An 18,743-nucleotide genomic window follows, 5' to 3' on the forward strand; every position below is an offset into this window, starting at 1 on the left:
GAAAAGCCCTGGGCTAGAAGACCTCCAAGGTCCCTTCCAACTCTTTTATCTATTAGTTGGAAAGCTTCTCAGTTAGAAGGATCTTCCAGTCAGCTAGGCCAGACATGTCAAACACAAGGCCCGGGGACCGGATCCGGCCCGCGAAGTGGTTTCATGTGGCCCGCGAAGCCATCCTGGAAACAGTGAGGGAACGGCCCCCACTGCCTTGGCCCTGGCCCAGAGACCCTCCTTCTGCCAGAGACCCTCAGATCTGTCCCACTCCTGCCCAGGCCCCCATAGGCACCCTTGATGCAAATGATGTAGAGCTGGCCACGCCCACCCAGTAGGCCATACGCACTCTAGCCACGCCCACCCAGTAGGCCACGCCCACCCAGGCCATACCCACCCGGCCCCCTGAGGGCAACCACAATGCTGATGCGGCCCTCAATGAAATTGAGTTTGACACCCCTGCATTAAGTCAACCGACTCACTCGGTTGTAGACCTGATGGAGATAATATTGTTATATGGAAAAGTTTTTGGATTTAAGTTTCTGAGTTCTTAAAATTTATATCTCTATCCACACGGAGCAATATTCAGCGATTGTTCTGTACCAGCCTACTACCGGCCCTGCAGATAAGGCAGGGACAACCCCTTTACAAGAAGGCAAGAGGCTGGAACTAAGCCTGCCAAATTTATGGACACAAAAGCAAACAGAGCAAAACAAGACATGAACCATGAAACAGGAGCTATTCAAACGGTTGCCTTCAGCAAACCAGCCCTCCCACACATTCCCCTTTTAAACAGTTCAGGGCGTGGCTTCTCTCTGCCTCCTTCCGAGGTGCCCCATTGCCTTCCTCTGTTTACTCCTGCTTGACTGCCTCCTGCGTCGGGCGTCCTTGAACAGGGCCAGCTGTGGGTCATCTTCATCCACGCTGTCAGGTTCACACAGCTGGGTCTGTGTCGTAACCAGATGGGAGGGGCCTGGCTGAGGGCTCTGTGGAGCCTCAATACTATCCTCAGCAAGCTCTCCAACACCCCCCCTCCTCGTCCTCTGAATTGTCCGACCCAACTGCCGAACCCACAGGCTGACCCTGAATCACAACAGCGATTCTGCATTCAGAAGGCACAGCTGACCTGAGCATACAGATGGATCCAAAGTCTCTTTTTTCAACTAGTTCATGCTTACAGAGTCTTCCAGTAGGAGATCAAGAGGAGATCCAGTCGGTGTCCCCCACAGCTCCTTTTCTCTCAAAATTTACCCCCTTTCGATCCCTAATTTTGTGGAGCTTCTGACTCTCATTTCACCAAACCTTTCCTTCCTGCCCACTTGGGAAACAGGGCAGCTTCTCACTCAGAGAGACCTTCCACCAGCTGGGTCTTCTCACCTTCTGGAAGCTTCCCTGTTCCAGATGTTTCTCCTTGAGGACTACAGCCTGGCTGTTATAAAAAAAGAACCCTCATTCCCCAGATTAGTTCTTGAGGAAGAGGAAGATAGCACAACTCTACAGCTCCGTGAGATTCTTTTGTGTTTAAACCAATACACATACACACACACACACCCTTCAAATGATGGTGCCTCTGGTCCTTGCTCTGAGTTGGAGATTACATGTAAAGAGGACAATTCACTCACTCGGTGCCGTTCTGTGGCCATCTTGACGTCTCTCTGCAAAGACAAAAATCAGTGAAAGGCCAAAAGAATCCCCCAGAGATCATCCAATCTCTGTCTCTGCAAGAGGAAGAACCCCAGGAGATATTTCACAGTCAATTTGACCCACTAACAAAGACACAAAGATCTTCAAAATGCAAATGTATCTCCTGATTTGCCCCAAGAGAGACCTGCTGCCTCCGAGATGGATGGAGGAGAAATGGGGGAAGCAGCAGCAGCTGGGAGGGGAGGAAGATTTTCATGGAAATCCTTCTCTGCTGCTCTTTGACCAAAGACCTTGAAAGGGACGGAAGTCTGATGCCTCTTCTCAACTCAGAAGAAGACAAGATTGTCTCAACCTCAGACTCAGCTGAATCGAGACTGGAGTCCCAGCAAGAGACCAAGATCTCAGATGGTCCCCAAGAGGGCTGGGTAAACAGGACAGGAGGAATCCCAGAAGAAGCTCCCCAAAGGGAGAGACTCGGGAGGAACCTCCCCATCTTCCTTCCATCACCTAGAAAAGAAGATACTTACTAAGAAATACCAAGATCCCAACAATCGCACACATCATCAGGACAAGGCCAGCCACAACGCAGCCGATGATGAGCTCCAGGTTGGATTTTGGCTCTGAATTGGGAGGAAGAGCAGATAATTGAAGGAGAACCCCAAACAATCCTCCAGCAGCGAAAGCTGGAAATTCCCCAAATTAAAAACTCCACAGGGTCATTTTTGTGTCCCTCTAACTGTAGCATGAAGACGCCTTGATAATCATTTTTTACAGGACGTGTCCTCGTGTCGCTGCCTTCTCACACCAGGCCAGCATGAAGGCAACTGAATTCAGCTTTAGCTCTTCAGCTCAAAAATAGCCTTTTGCAACCTTGTGACTCTCGGCAACTTACAAAATAAAAACTTCACCAACACAATAATATAAACAAAATGTGTTAACAGATTTTGTTCTATTTATAGGTTGACCCTATATGTCATGACTCTGAGTGGAATTGGGCAGCCTGAAGCCAATTCTATTTATTGTTCCCTGCAGGTACACCAACCTCAAACATGGGGAAAAACCAAAGGCTCAGGTATGCTCACATCTGGACACATCTGGGGGTGAGATTGTTGTGATTCAGGGTCAGCCTGTGGGTTCGGCAGTTGGGTCGGACGATTCAGAGGACGAGGAGGGGGGTGTTGGAGAGGTTGCTGAAGGTGTTGGAGAGCTTGCTGATGAGAGCCCTCAGCCAGGCCCCTCCCACCTGGTTACGACGCAGACCCAGCTGTGTGAGCCTGACAGCGTGGATGAAGATGACCCACAGCTGGCCCTGTTCAAGGACGCCCGACGCAGGAGGCAGTCAATCAGGAGTAAACAGAGGAAGGCAATGGGGCACCTCGGAAGGAGGCAGAGAGAAGCCACGCCCTGAACTGTTTAAAAGGGGAATGTGTGGGAGGGCTGGTTTGCTGAAGGCAACCGTTTGAATAGCTCCTGTTTCATGGTTCATGTCTTGTTCTGTTTGCTTTTGTGTCCATAAATTTGGCAGGCTTAGTTCCAGCCTCTTGCCTTCTTGTAAAAGGGGTTGTCCCTGCCTTTTCTGCAGGGCCGGTAGCAGGCTGGTACAGAACAGAGATTTCCCTCCCACAACCCTCCAGCCTGCCAAAGAGCCCAGCCTTTCCCTCCCTGCAGCCTCTCACCCTCCAGGGCCACGTCCAGAGACTCCTCCAGGCCGTCGTGCTCCACGTGGCACCGATAGCGGCCCCTCTCCTTGGGATCGATCTGGATGCTGAGCCAGGCGTGGAAGGTCCCATCCGCGTTGGGGGCCACAGTGCCACGGAAGGTGTCCTGCAGCCATTCCTCCCCGTCCCTCCTCCAGGAGGCATCGATCTCCCTGGGGTAGAAACCATGGACCCGGCAGTTGTGTGTCTCCATCCCATCCTCCACCTCCGTCTTGCTGCTCACCGTCACCTCTGGGGGCTCTGCAAAAAAGGCACCCCCGGAATTAACTCTGGGCCCCTCCAGAGCCTGGAAGGTGGGTGGGAAACTTGGGGGGGCAGGAAAATCTCCCACTACTTCCCACTCCACACCTGCAGTGTCCCCAAGAGTTTTAGGACATGCTCCAGATCTGGAAAATGCTCAACCACAAGAACTCCTGGATTTTGAGTCCTTCCCAGGGACTCAGCCTGAAAAACCTCCGGCAGCAAATTGAGGGTCCAAGGAAATTCCTCTCGGGCTGCTTTGAATTCTGAGTGATCTCGGGCTGCTCCCTTCAGGGGAGGGAATATGGAGCTGCTCTTTTAAGTTCCCTTTCAAGACAACAACAACACAGAGGTTTCTCCCTACTTTTGTGCTTTTCTTCTGCACCCCTGAATCTGAGGCAGCTCCAGGCCTCTTTGCAAGGGACACGACCCCAATTTCAAGAGGAGGAAAGCCAGAATCATAGCAAAAAGGAGTTTTGGACTCTCACCCTGGTTAATTTGGAAAAGAGATTCTGCCTATCAAAGGGAGGCAGAGAGAGAGGTGAAACCCATGGGGGGGGTGGAGAGAGAGGGAGGGAGGGAGAGAGAGAGAGAGAGAGAGAGAGAGAGAGAGAGAGAGAGAGAGAGAGAGAGAGAGAGAGAGCTTCCAGAGCAGGGAGGGGATGCTGGTTATTGTAGGGGGGGTGGATTATTCCCTAATGCAGGGATGTCAAACTCGCAATGTGACATGATGTGTTGTGACCTATCGCAACTTTTTGATTGGGGGGGGGAGGTGGAAGGAGGAGGAGTAATCTAGAAGGGAAAACAATAACAGTAACAATAATCACAGGAAACAATGATAATATGAGGGGGTGTTCCTGATGGTGGGGAGGGGGTTGTTCTGAGGAAAGGCTCGCTATGTCAGAATTGCGGGGATAGGTTTGAGGTTTATCCATAGAAATTTGGGGGCTTTCTTTCCCCCCTGGGAAGGTAAGAACGCCTCACCATAGCCTCTTTGGCCCAAACAAGAGCACTGATGATCTCTTATTAATGGTAGAAGTGAAGCCCCCTAGTGGAGGGTGTTAGAGATGCATCATCAGGGGCAGGGCAGGGAGCCCCCTGTGGGATGTGGGGGGAAGGAGAGTTAATGGGGGGAAATTAAGGGAGCCCCTCACACTTGGCTACAGTTTGACTAATGGGGGTTTCCCTGAAGAACCCAAAATGCCTGTCTCCTCCTTGTGCTTGTGAAGAGGACACCCCTGAGTGCTTTTGCTGCCTGATCCACCCAGACAGACACCAGGCAGAGCCTGCGTTTCCTGGTCCACTGAATGGCGGCCTGGCAAGGGGGAACCCAACAGGGCTTGGAGAGATTCTGGAAGGAGAGGAGGATGATTCTCACCAACGCAAACAGGCTCTAGACCAGGCACCCAAAGAGGACAACCGTATCCAAGAAATCCGACCACAAAAGGAGAAAAGTCCAGCCTGGATCCAGAGGCTCACCTGTCCTGAGCAGCGTCTCCTTCCCGTGGGACAGGTGCTTCTCCAGCCACTTGATGCAGACTTCCTCCAGGTAGGTCTTCCGTCTCTGATTATATCCTGGAATAGCGTCCCATTTCCTCTGGGTGATCCGGGCCTGGGGGTCGGGAGCCACCCAGGTGAGGGTCTCCTTGTCGAAGGTGAGAAAGGTCCTCCCGTCGTAGCCGTATTGTTGATACGCTCCTTTGCTCCCGTCTCCCCGGAGCTCACAGCCGACCATTCTCTGCCATGTGTGAAGGCCTGAAATAGGAGCAAGATGATGGTTATGGGGGGGTGGTCCTCAAGGTAGATAGAGACACCCCCTCCCTGCAGGTGCTTTGACGCTGGAGGGAGACACTGACAGACACTCCCATTTCCTCCAGGGAAAAGAAGCCCCCTCAAGATTGGGAGGATCCTGGAAACAGCCTTGTGGCCCCCCCCCGCTCCTAGAGCCCCCACCCCATTTGGCCTCCTGGCCTCTCCTTCCAAATGGAGGATGAGAAGAAGCTCCTGGTGTTTGGGGCCCCACTCGTCCCTCCAAAAAGGGGGTGAAGGAAAGGGATCTAGTTTCCCCAGGAGGATCTGCAATTGATCCCTCATTTCTCTGGGGTGGAAACGGACAGAAGGACGAGGACTTGCTTTCCCCAGGATCTCCTCAGGATCCATTTACTTTTTTTTTTGAGGGGGGGGATCTATCATCCTTTTCCTCAGTTTATATCAATATCAATGTACAGACAGATAGATAACTTTAACTGTTGTTATTAACTGCAATTGGCAGAAAAGGGACGCGGTGGCTCAGAAGGTTAGGACACTGAGCTTGTCGATCAGAAGGTTGGCAGTTTGGCGGGTTGAATCCCGAGTGCCGCGTAACAGAGTGAGCGCCTGTTACTCGTCCCAGCTTCTGCCAACCTAGCAGTTTGAAAGCACGTCAAAATGCAAGTAGAAAAATAGGGACCACTCCGGTGGGAAGGTAACAGCGTTCCGTGCGCCTTTGGCGTCTAGTCATGCCGGCCACATGACCACGGAGACATCCTTGGACAAGCGCTGGCTCTTCGGCTTTGAAACAGAGATGAGCACCGGCCCCTAGAGTTGGAAACAACTAGCACACATGTGCGGGGGAACCTTTACCTTTACCTATGGAGGCAAAGACAATCTTAGAACAGAATAGAGCTAGAAGGGATCTTAAGAGGTCTTCTAGTCCAGCCCCCTGCTCAAGCAGGAGACCCTGTACCCTTTCAGACTAGTGGCTGTCCAGTCTCTTCTTAAAAGCCTCCAGTGATGGAGCGCCCACAATTTCTGAAAGCAAGCTGTTCCACTGGTTAATTGTCCTCGCTCTTAGGAAGTTTCTCCTTAATTCCAGGTTGCTTCTCTCCTTGATTATTTTCCATCCATTGTTTCTTGTCTTGCCTTCTGGTGCTTTGGAAAATAAGTTGACCCCCCTCCTTTTTGTGGCAGCCCCTCAAATACTGGAATACTGCTGTCATGTCGCCCCTAGACTTTCTTTTCTCCAGACTAGCCACACCCAGCCACACCCCAATCCTGCAACTATTCTTCATACATTTTAGTCTCCAGGTTTTTAATCATCTTAGTTGCTCTTCTCTGAACTTTTTCCAAGGTCTCAACATCTTTTTTTTTTTTGGTAGTGTGGTGACCAAAACTGGTGCGAGTAGTCCAGGTGTGATCATACTAGGGATTTATAAAGTGATACTAATACTTCGCGTGATTTTGATTCTATGCTTCTATTTATACAACCCAGGATTGTGTTAGCTTTCTTGGCTGCTGCCATACACTGCTGGCTCATATCGAAGTGAATATGAAGATTAAATGAGGACTAATTTTAATGAAGATTAAAATTATATTAATTGGGGGGGAAGAATAAACATGTTAAAAACTTTTTAAAATGTGTGGAAGCGGCCTTTCCCTTTGAAGGGATCCCATTTCCCCCCCCTCTGGTTCCTGGGGAGGGGATTATGGGGCAGGAGGAGCCACCCGACCCATCGCTCACCTTTGCTCTGATTGTAGCGAGTCCTGGCAATCACCAGGTCTCTTCTGAACACCTCCTCTTCCTCACGTGCCATCTGGGTGTTCCTGTCCCAGTACTGGGGGTCCTCCTTCCCCACCTTCTCCATCCAGGAGACTCGAGGCTCCATCCTCCGGCTGTTACTATCATAGGAACTGAAGACCTGACCGTCCACGTCCCCCACAATGACATAGTCGGGCTGCCCCTGACTGGGCTCCGAGATGGAGGTGACAAAATACTTCAGGGAGTGCGAGGAGGCGCCTGGAAGGGACCCAGAGGGGCAGAGTTAGGGGGCTTCAGCTGAGGGACCCAGATCCTATGGCGGCTCCAATCTGAGGCTCTGAGGGGAAAGAAGGAAGAAGGAAGAAGGAAGAAGGAGGAGGAGGAGGAGGAGGAGGAGGAGGAGGAGAAGGAGGAGGAGGAGGAGAAGGAGAAGAAGAAGAAGAAGAAGAAGAAGAAGAAGAAGAAGAAGAAGAAGAAGAGGAGGAGGAGGAGGAGGAGGAGGAGAAGCAGGAGAAGAGGAGGAGGAGGAGGAGGTGGTGGTGAAGGAGAAGAGGAAGAAGAGGAGGAGGAAGAGGAGGAGGAGAGCTGGGGGCGGAGGAGGAAGGGGGAAAGGAAGGGGGAGATGATGGAGACAGAGGGTGGAAAGGGGACCACTGAGATACAAAGGAGCAGCTTCTGGAGGTCTGAAGTCTTGTGGGGCAGAGAGCTTGGGGGTAAGAGAGGAAGAGAAAGGAAAGCAGGACCAAAGAGAGAGCAGGTCCCCCAAGCTTGTGTTTCTCCCCCCCCCCCGCCGCCACATTCCAGCAAGGCCTCCCTCAAACCTTCTTCTGCATTGCTCAGTCTGCCCCAAGGATGCCGCAGTCGCCGAGAGGTAAAGGGGGGGGATTCCACCCCCAGAAGCTCAAACGCAGCAGGAAACCCCATCTGGTCACCCCCAGAAGCTCAAAAGCAGCAGGAAACCCCATTTTCCATTCACAGGAGAAAAAAACATTCCCACATCACCGTAAGCCAACGTGGACGATTAACAGCTGCAGATTTTAGGGGAGATTTTTATAAAATGGGGGAGGGAGTGGGAGAGACCAGAGACCCCGGGATCCTTAAGGGAAACCCAAGCCGACTGCCAAGGAGATACGTAGGGAGGGGGGAAGTGAAGGGAGCAGCAATGAAGCCACGTAGGCCCCTTCCCCACATCTTCCTCTTCGCTCAACATCCCCCCTCCCCGGTTGGAAATTCCCCCTCCCGTCCCAGAGTTCAGGCATCTGGACAGGAATTGGCCTTGAACCCGGGACTCAGTGGGGCTCCCCACTCATACCTTGAGGCATGGTTTGTGCAGAGGTTAACAATGCAGCATTGCAGGCTAAATCTGCTCACAGTCAGGAGTTCGATCCCCCCCCCAGCCTCAAGGTTGACTCAGCCTTCCGTCCGTCCGAGGTCAGTAAACTGAGGACCCAGATTGTTGGGGGCAGAATGCTGACTTTGCACACCGCTCAGAGAGGGCCGTGAAGCCCTTGTTGTTGTTGTTGTTAGCTGCGAAGTCGTGTCCGACCCATCGCGACCCTATGGACAACGTTCCTCCAGGCCTTCCTGTCCTCTACCATCTTCTGGAGTCCATTTAAGCTCACACCTACTGCTTCAGTGACTCCATCCGGCCACCTCATTCTCTGTCGTCCCCTTCTTCTCTTGCCCTCAAACTTTCCCAGCATTAGGCTCTTCTCCAGTGAGTCCTTCCTTCTCATTAGGTGGCCAAAGTATTTGAGTTTCAGCTTCAGGATCTGGCCTTCTAAAGAGCAGTCAGGGTTGATCTCCTCTAGGACTGACCGGTTTGATCGCCTTGCAGTCCAAGGGACTCGCAGAAGTCTTCTCCAGCACCACAGTTCAAAGGCCTCAATTCTTTGGCGCTCAGCCTTTTTTATGGTCGAACTTTCACTACCATACATTGCAACTGGAAAGACCATGGCCCTGAAGCCCTGCGGTATATAAGTCTAAGCTGCACTGCTATTTTTATACCACAGAAAATCCGTGACTACCCCAGGATTTCCTCATTGCAACAACCCCACTATGGGTCTGAAACCGGGATTCCCGGTGGGGGGGGGGGCTAGAAAGGCTCCAGATTTATTACTTCTTTCGCTTTCTCTGAAACTTGTCCTCTTTCGACCCGGATCCTGCACTTTTGCCAGCCCAAAGAAAGGCAGATTCCCATTTCCAGCTTTCAGGCCTGATCTCAAAGTGGCCAGAGGGGGGCGGAGGGGGAGCAGACTAGAAAGAGGACCGAATCAGGATTCTCTTTCTGGGAATAACCTTTTTTTGGGGGGGGGGGGTGGGGGGGGGAAAGGAAGTTTCCCAGGCAGATAAAAGACGGCGGAAGCCCCCCCCCCACACACAAACACACTCTTCTACTGCCGCATTCACAGGGCACAAGTCTCGGCCAATGCAGGCAAGCGAGTCGAGAAACAAGCCAAGTCCTCCCAGCACCCAAAGCCCCAGCGAGCCCACATATCCCAGCCAAAGTCAGGAAAGAGGCGACCCAAGCGGAGGGGGAATGTACGAAGGCAGCCCAGCAAGTGTGTGAACTGACTGTTACATGTTTTGTGCCAGCCCATGGCAGTTCCCCAAATAGGTCATCAGATGGAGCAAAGAGGCTTCTTTGCTCCCCTGCAGCAGCCCCATTGGCGAGAGAGTTTTATGGCTAGGGAGGGGCCGAGACCCCCCCATAAATACCTCTGCTCTGGGGCTGCTCTAAGCTTCTAGTTCTGCTTCTCTTCCTATCTATTCTCTCGCATGCATTCTCTATCTTACAAGCATGGATGCTTCCATGCCATATAGCTCTTTTTATATAACCTGTCGATGAATAAAGCTTCATAATGACTGCATCTATGCATTCTGCCTATTTCACTTGGAAGCACCTTAACGTTCCATCGATCTCTTGTGAAAGCTGCTTCACAAGTTGGTAGCAGAGAGGATGGTTAAAGGGAACGCTTCCAAGCCTGCAGCTAATGCCTAGATTTGAAACTGAAATGGATGGCCGGAGATCCCAGTGTCTTCAATCAAGGTCAGCAGCTCTAGCCCTTGAAGCAAGCCCCGCTCCAGGTGAGAGCACAGATGGCTTCCTTCTGCACGCCACAGAGGGAAGCTTGGAAGTTTTACAGTCCGCCCATGACTGTCAAGATGCAGCAGAAGCGCTCCGGGCCCAACGCAAGCAACGCGTGGATCAAATGTCTACACCGGAATGCAAGGAAATGCTTCTAAAACTCCTTGAAGTACAGGAGACCCCACAAGCCTCTCCACGAAGGACTTCAGTGCAGAAGGACTGTGGATGCCGGGTAAGCCCCCCCTCAGCCACCATGAGGCTCCTCAATATGGCGCCTGCCACCCTGAGTAACCCCGGGACCCCAGGGCTTTCGGCGCGAAATCCCCTGCCTAACTGTGACCTACAGCTTCCTGGGGCAACAGGAAACAAGATGGCTGCGCCCAGGGAGACCGCATGGCCCGGCACAGGAAGCAAGATGGCAGCCCCCTGTGCGCCCACATTTTCTAACAAAGAAAGGCCTCAACTAAGTCTGGAGGCCCAGCAACCCCTGGCTTCCAGCCGTAGCAACATGCAAACTCCTGGGCTCTCTCCAGCAGAAACCCTCGTGACCTATGATGGCAATAAGATTGCTCATTACCCCCCAAGGCCCCCGACCCTCTCTCCGGGGCCCCCAGCCTTCCTTTCGCCCCCGCCCAGGCACTCTCCTTACTTGGCCTTCGGGGGGGGGTTGGCCCCCTCCTCCAGCATCGGCTTTAGCCATCCCCAAGGTCTTCAGGAACAGCGATGGGCTTCTCAAGGCAATCCAAGGCCGGGGGGGCTCCAGGAAAGTTTTCCAGAGCATTTTCAAAACCAAGTGCCGGCCGGCAATCTTGGGCTCCGCCCACCCCCTGATCACATGTTTTCCGGACATGCCCAGTACGGGCCTTTTAACCCAGAAGGGGGGCCACCTGAAAATCAGAGAAATATACCACCAACGCCCACTAGAGGGGTACCTTTACCATTTTTTTCAATGCCAACCTCCCAGATGCTAGAGGAATGGGATAAAACTTTTCTAGCTGCGTCCACGTTGCCTCCCAACTTTGAAAAACTAAAAATTGGGGGTGAAAACTACCACAGTTGGAATAGAAATTTGCAGGCATGTCTATTAAAGGATGGGATTCTTGAAATGGCCCTGAACCCACCACCTCTCCCGTGGAGCTCACGAGAAGAATGGCTTCATAGACAGACTTTTTCCACTCTGATGGCGTCCATCGATGATAATTTGTTCCCTAGCATTCCAGATGGACTCACAGCTTGCGCAGTTTGGCGCTTATTGTACAATTTATTCAACAGCAAGAGCATGGGTTCTCTCACCAGACTCACAACTGAGTTTTACAACACAAGACTCAGGTTTGGGGCCAGCATGGCAGAACATCTTGGAAAATTAAAATCCCTCAGGGCGCAACTAATGTCCAAAAATTACCGAATACCTGAAGAAAACTTGGTCGCAGTTATCGTGGCTTCCCTGGACAAAAGTTGGAACAATTTTATTATTTCCCTGGAAGGGGGCAGGGATGAACCCATGCCTCTGTCCTACCTCGAGGGCAGACTCATTGACGAAGATAGCAGACGTAGGCATACGGGAGAATACAACAGAGCCAGCCAGCCAGCCAGCAGACGACACCGCAACTCAGAGCAGGTTAATGCTCTACTCAAGTGTTTCACCTGTGGCTCTGAGGGGCACCTCAAGAAGGACTGCCCCCATTTTCAACAAGGCCCCAAGCGTGGTCCCAATCAAGGTAGGGGCAAGGGACAAGTAAGGGGCCGTGGCGGGGCCAAAAGTACCAACAATCTTGTGTCTACCTGTGCCCCCACCACAAGAGCTGATAGCTCCACTGACTTATGGTTACTGGACTCTGGAGCTTCATCTCACATTACAAATGTGAGTCAAGGTTTTAAAAGGGTAAAGAAAATTAACTCATCTGTCAAGGTGGCCAACGGTGATAAAGCTTTAGTTATTGGGGAGGGCACGGTTTCTCTACCCGGGCTTGGAAAAGTTGAAGGTGTCTTACACGCGCCCTCTATTGCGAACAACCTATTGAGCATTATCAAGTTATGTGACGATGACGGGGTGGAAGTTTTATTTCGCAAAGGGGGAGGTCATGTCACCCGGCACCAGAGGGTCATTGGAAATATAGCCATCATAGATGATTTGCCATATTTCTCCCCCTTAGAAGGGGCCTCACAGACAACCCCAAGGCTGCTTAACGACCGCAAGGGTGAAGCGGTTGCATCCAAGCCCCCACAGCAAGGCAGTGTGGATAAGAAATCCCAACCTCAGCTGTCACCTGAAACACCGCTCAAGGCAACCAATGCCAAGAGGGTGTCAGTCGGGAAGCCACTCCACGATAAGTGTGCCCATATTTTGCACCGAAGATTAGGTCATGCAAGCTTCCCTGTGGTTAAAAAGATGGGAGAGTTTGCTGAGGGAGTCCAGCTCAAAGATTGTGAGGTATTCCTGGACTGTGCAATCTGTAAGAAGTCAAAGAGGAAGGCTGCGCCTATTCCAAAAACATCACTGCGTAAGACCCAATTCCCATACCAACTAGTTCATGTTGATCTGGTCGGGCCTTTCACACCATCCCTAGGGAAAAGTCAGTATTTTCTCACTGCAGTTGATGATTTTTCAAGGTACGGCCACGTGTACATCCTCACAGAAAAATCTGATGCCTTTGACGCCATAAAATCACTCTACAACTTTGTAGAGACCCAGTATAAAACCAAGATCGCACAACTGCAGAGCGACCGCGGGGCTGAGTTCATGTCCCGAAAATTCCAGGACTGGGTTAAGCGTAAGGGCATCCGCCATTTTCTTACCGCGCCTTTCACCCCCGCTCAGAATGGTGTGGCAGAGAAAAGAAATGGAGTCCTACAAACTATGATGCGTAGTCTGATTGCAGACGCAGGGGTTGCAGAATCATACTGGGCAGAAGCTGTAAAATACGCTAATTACACCTTAAACCGCACTTGGAGCAGTGTTGTGAACCAGACCCCATATTTCCTAGTTCATGGTAGGAAACCAAATCTTGGACATTTACGTGTGTTTGGGTCATATGCATGGGTTCACATTCCCAAGCAGCTGCGGAAGAAGGGGAGATCTGTCTCCCAGAGACTGAGGTTCTTGGGCTACGCTCCTGGCTCCAAGGCCTACCGTTTCCTGGGAGAAGGGGGCAGGATTGTGACTTCCCAATCTGCCTCCTTCGAAGAGGACTCCAATTGGGCCCAGATACACTCCAATGATCTGAGCCCATATATCAACCGTCCCAGCAAGGGCACACCGACTATGACATCACCTGAGACGTCCACATACCCTGCCACCGACGAAAGTGTGGAACAAGACGAAGAAGTCATCCCACCTGGTTCAGATGGGGAGGATGAGCCGTCCAGTTCCCCAGCAACGCCTCAGAAACCCGCGGAAGAAAAAGGCGGTGAGTGGCAGAAGGTAAGGAGGTCAAAGCGGTCCAACAAAGGCATCCCGCCAAAGAGAATTGACATTGGGCACATCGCATCTGTTAACAGCGTTGTGGTCACCCCAAAATCCTTCTCTGACATCCAGGAGCTGCCCATCGAAGAACAGGAGAAATGGCAGCTCGCGATGGAGAAGGAAATGCAGAGCCTGAAACAACTCAAGGTCTTCACCCCCCAGCAACCTCCAAAGGAGAGGAAAGTCATTGGCACAAGGTGGGTTTACAAGGCAAAACCACTTGCCAATGGTCTCTACCTGTATAAGGCCCGTTTGGTAGCTCAGGGATTCGCCCAACGCTATATGGAAGACTATGGGGAGACATACTCTCCAACTGTCCGGGCAGAGAGCGTCAAGACCGCCCTCGTGACTGCAGCCGCTCTGGGGGAGGAAGTCTTCCAATTCGACATCCAGACGGCTTACCTCCACGCCAAATTGGACCGGCAGATCTACGTGAAGGCCCCTCCTGGCTACCAGCAAGAAGGGGAAAATACATGGTTACTCCACAAAGGGTTATATGGTCTTAAACAGTCAGGGAAACTATGGTATGACTGCCTTAGAAAAAGTTTAGAACGAGTTGGTTTCACTGCATCCCGTGCAGATGAATGTGTTTTCACACGCAACTCAAAGGGTACCACAGAAAGGGTGTTAGTTTATGTGGACGACCTACTATATGTAGGACCTGACAAGGAAGGGTGTGATGAATTTGCCAAGGCCCTGGAAGAAAAGTTCACTTTGAAATCTTTGGGGCGGGTTGATAAGTATTTGGGTGTACATATTTTGGCCACTAAGGGGGGGTTCGCTCTATCTCAAAAAGAAAAGATAGAGGAGTTATTGGCCAAATGCAAAATGGCAGAATCTAATCCCACGCATAGCCCAATGCAAAGCGACTTTTACAACCATACTCACAAGGACGGTCCTGAGTTCACAGATAATACGCTTTACAGATCTGTGATTGGCTCCTTGCTATATATCAGCAATTGGAGCAGGCCTGACATAGCTTTAGCTGTAAATCTATTGTCCAGGCATGTGGAACACCCAAAGGAATTCCACTGGACTGCTGTTAAGAGGGTACTTAGGTACCTCAGGGGCACGACCGATGCCCTCCTTGTGCTGGAACCAGAGAAGGGGGAGACGGCCCAGCTCTCTGCTTACTCAGACGCAGACTGGGCTGGCGACACCAAAAGTAGGCGGAGCACTTCTGGTATCCTCATATTGCTAAATGGCTGCCCAATACATTGGCATGTTAGGCAGCAAAAATTTGTTTCTTGCTCCACGGCCGAGGCTGAATATGCCAGCCTGTCAGACACGGCCAATGATTTGACTTGGTTCAATGAGCTGATAACGAGCATCTGGGCAGCCCCTCCTCTGCCCATCCAAATTCTAGAGGACAACACAGCCGCCATTGCAATCTCGGAGGCTTATGCAGTAGGCTCTAGATCTCGCCACATAGACATACGCTATAAAAATGTCAGACAGCTTGCCAAAGAGGGTTTTATACGTGTAGAGCACTGTAATACAGCTGACCAGATAGCTGATCTGTTCACCAAACCTGTTCCCATTGACCGGCACAACCTTCTGTGTAAGCGTTTGTGTTTGGTCCTCTGAATGTTTTTATACATGTCTATGACGCCTGCTCGCCCCCTTGCACACATTCACTGGTCCCTGTCATTGGCTGGCAAGAAGGGGAATTGTTACATGTTTTGTGCCAGCCCATGGCAGTTCCCCAAATAGGTCATCAGATGGAGCAAAGAGGCTTCTTTGCTCCCCTGCAGCAGCCCCATTGGCGAGAGAGTTTTATGGCTAGGGAGGGGCCGAGACCCCCCCATAAATACCAGCTTTCACACTGACCTGGTCAGCAAACTCCGCTGAACGACAACCTATCTAAGGGAAAACCTGCTGCCGGCATCATCTTCCCATCGTCCTGTGCGCTCCCACAGGGAGGGCCTTCTCAGGGTACCGCCGGTTAATGAATGCCGGTTAATGAATGTCGGCGGGTTATTCCCAGGGAAGGGCGTTCTCTGTGGGTGCGCCTGCCCTATGGAACCAACTACCTACGGAACTTAGGACTGCCCCGGACCTTCGCTCATTTCGCCGGGACCTGAAAACTTGGCTCTTCGAGCTGTTTGGCCCAGACTGAGGGTTTTTTTTAATTTTAATTGGGTTTTAGATTTACTTTTGGGGCTTGAATTTAATTAATTGTTTCAATTGATTTTAATTTTTGTATTTCATGGTTTTAACTGCCCTGTAAACCGCCCTGAGTGCTACAGGAATAGGGCGGTATACAAATTCATTCATTCATTCATTCATTCATTCATTCATTCATTCATTCATTCATTCATTCATTCATTCATTCATTCATTCATTCAATCAATCAATCAACCAACCAACCAACCAACCAACCTCCACTTTCAGGGAGGGAAAGAACCGTGCTCAGGGGGGGGGCGCCCAGGTAGACTTGACTGAGATCTGGAGGGCCCACCCTTGTTCTTGTCCCCAGAGGCGATCTCCTGGGGGCCGGGAGGAGGGGGGGGGGTAGTGGAGCTTTGGGGCCCGATCCCAAAGTGGCCAGAGGGGGAGGGAGGAGGAGGAGCGGACCAAAAGGAGGACCGAATCAGGATTGTCTTTCTGGGAATAACCTTTTTTTTGGGGGGGGGGTAGGAGAGAGAGAAAGTTTCCCTGGCAAATAAAATGGGCGGAACCACCCCCCACGCCCCCCAAAGGGACTCACCGAAGCAGCTCTCCCACAGAGCGACCGCCACGCACACCAGGAGCAAGACGGGGGCAGAGCGCAGAGCCATCCAGACCCCGATCCTCAGCCTGCGCCCCGCTCTCCCGAATTCGGCAGGGGGAAGAAAGAGGCGCGCCCCCCCCCCGTTTGATCACCGTGCGCAACGATCTACAGCAAGCTGGCGATTGGGCGAACTCAACCAATAGGGGAAAAAAGCGTTTCCCTGTCGTCACTGTTGCTAGGTAGACGCCCGGGCGGAGAGGAATGGGGGGAAAGGAAAGCGAAAGTCTCAGGAAATCGCCTTCGATGGATTCCGTGACTTGCGGGGGAGGGAGGGGCAGAACTGCGGGATTTGGAAAAGCGCGGAAGGGGGGGGGGTTCCCTCTGGGCCTGGGCCCAGGGGGACCCCACAGCCCCTCGCAGCGGGGTGGGGTGGGGAATCAGGTAGAGCAGAGTTCTTCAAACTTAGCCCTTTTATGACTTGTGGACTTCAACTCCCAGAATTCCTCAGCAGGCATGCTTGCTGAGGAATTCTGGGAGTTGAAGTCCACAAATCATAAAAGGGCCAAGTTTGAAGACCACTGAGGTAGAGCTACCAAAAAAGCCAATGCACTCCTGGGCTGCATCAACAGAGGGATGTAACATCAAGGTCAGAAGACATGTATGTCGGTTTATATTGCACAAGTGAGGCCACCCTTGAAATGCAGAGTGCAGTCCTGGTCACCGCGATCCAAAAAAGAGGCTGAGGCCACAAAAAAGAGTGCAGAGAGGAGCGTGAGAGATGATGAAGGATCTGGAAACTTACGATGAAGACACTGAGGAAGCGATGGGTAGGTAGGTAGGTAGGTAACCTTTATTGTCATTTTTTTTTACTGTGGGCACAATGACACACACCAAAAACGAAATTTAGTTGCCCGCTCTCAAAGTGAACACATACATAACACACACCTAAACATACTAGGGACGGGGTGGCTCAGTGGGTTAGGGCGCTGAGCTTGTCGATCAGAAGGTCGGCAGTTTGGCGGGTCGAATCCCGAGTGCCGCGTTCGAAAGCACGTAAAAATGCAAGTAGAAAAATAGGGACCACTACGGTGGGAAGGTAACACGCCTCTTGGGGGGGAGGGGCAGAACTGCAGGGCTCTTTAAAGCAGGATGATTATCTAGGCCTGGGGGGAGGGGCACTCGGGACGGGGAGGGGAGACCCCACAGAGACCCTCCGAACCACAGATCAGGTGGAGCTGCCAAAAAAGCCATCCCAGTCTTGGACTGCGCCAACAGAGGTATTATGTACTGGGCTATTAACCGTTAGTTCTCCAGCAACACAGACAGGACGTTTTCTGGTCCTGCAATTGGTCAACTTTGGGCGGCAAACATGGGTATAATCTGATTGGTTGCTTCCAGAGTGCCTAGCTATATATTGTGGCAGGGTGACTCCGAATCCTCAGTACAGTTTCTGCTTAAATAAAGTATGAGTTGTCTGTCCTCATCTGCGTGTTCTCGTTCCTGTTCATCACAGCTCACGACATCATAAGAGGGATAACATCAAGATCACCAGAAGCGATAATGTTAGGACGCTGAGCTTGTCAATCAGAAGGTCGGCAGTTTGGCGGGTTGAATCCAGAGTGCCGCGTAGCAGATTGAACGCGTTACTCGTCCCAGCTTCTGCCAACCTAGCAGTTCGAAAGCATGTAAAAATGCAAGTAGAAAAATAGGGAACACTACGGTGGGAAGGTAACAGCGCTCCGTGCGCCTTTGGCGTCTAGTCATGCCGGCCACATGACCATGGAGACGTCCTCGGACAAGCGCTGGCTCTTCAGCTTTGAAACGGAGATGAGCACCGGCCCCTAGAGTCGGAAACGACTAGCAGGCATGTGCGGGGGAACCATTACCTTTACCTTTATTGCATTAGTGAAGCCACACTTGGAATACTGTGTACAATTCTGGTCACCACGATACAAGAGAGATGCTGAAACCCTGGAAAGTGTGCGGAGAGGAGTGACAAAATGATAAAGGGACTGGAGGCTAAATCATATGAAGAGACTGAGGGAGGGAAGTATTTCTAGCCTATGGCAGAGAAGGATGGATTTGTGGGGGGGGGGGAGGAAGGACGTGATAACTCTCTGTCATTACTTCAGGAGCTGTCTTAGAAGGGATCTACTTCTTCTCCAAAGCCATGAAGGCAGGACAAGAAATAAGGGATGGAAGCTTGTTACGGAGAGATCCAACCTAAAAGTAAGGAGAAGAAACATTCTAATAATGAGAACAATTTATTCAATGGAATAGTTTGCCTCTCCAAGTTGTGGGTGTTCCATCCCTTGACGTGTTCAGAAATAGATTGGACAACCTTTTGACCATGATGGTATAAGGCAGACATG

General features: G+C 51.5%; 1 protein-coding gene across 1 annotated transcript; it reads right to left on the minus strand.

Annotated features, from left to right (window-relative positions):
* Positions 1-1,327: 1,327 nt before the first annotated feature.
* Positions 1,328-16,438, minus strand: LOC308663032 (major histocompatibility complex class I-related gene protein-like; the record flags this gene model as incomplete). The annotated part of the gene is made up of 7 exons (XM_081319175.1): positions 1,328-1,417; positions 1,611-1,643; positions 2,170-2,252; positions 3,309-3,590; positions 5,070-5,345; positions 7,090-7,365; positions 16,369-16,438. The coding sequence occupies 7 exons, from the start codon at positions 16,436-16,438 to the stop codon at positions 1,328-1,330; spliced, it is 1,110 nt and encodes a 369-aa protein (XP_081175301.1).
* Between the last annotated feature and the right edge of the window lie 2,305 nt (positions 16,439-18,743).

Source organism: Vipera berus (assembly GCF_964194415.1).
Source record: "Vipera berus genome assembly, chromosome: 2".
In the NCBI taxonomy this organism is placed as follows: domain Eukaryota; kingdom Metazoa; phylum Chordata; class Lepidosauria; order Squamata; family Viperidae; genus Vipera; species Vipera berus.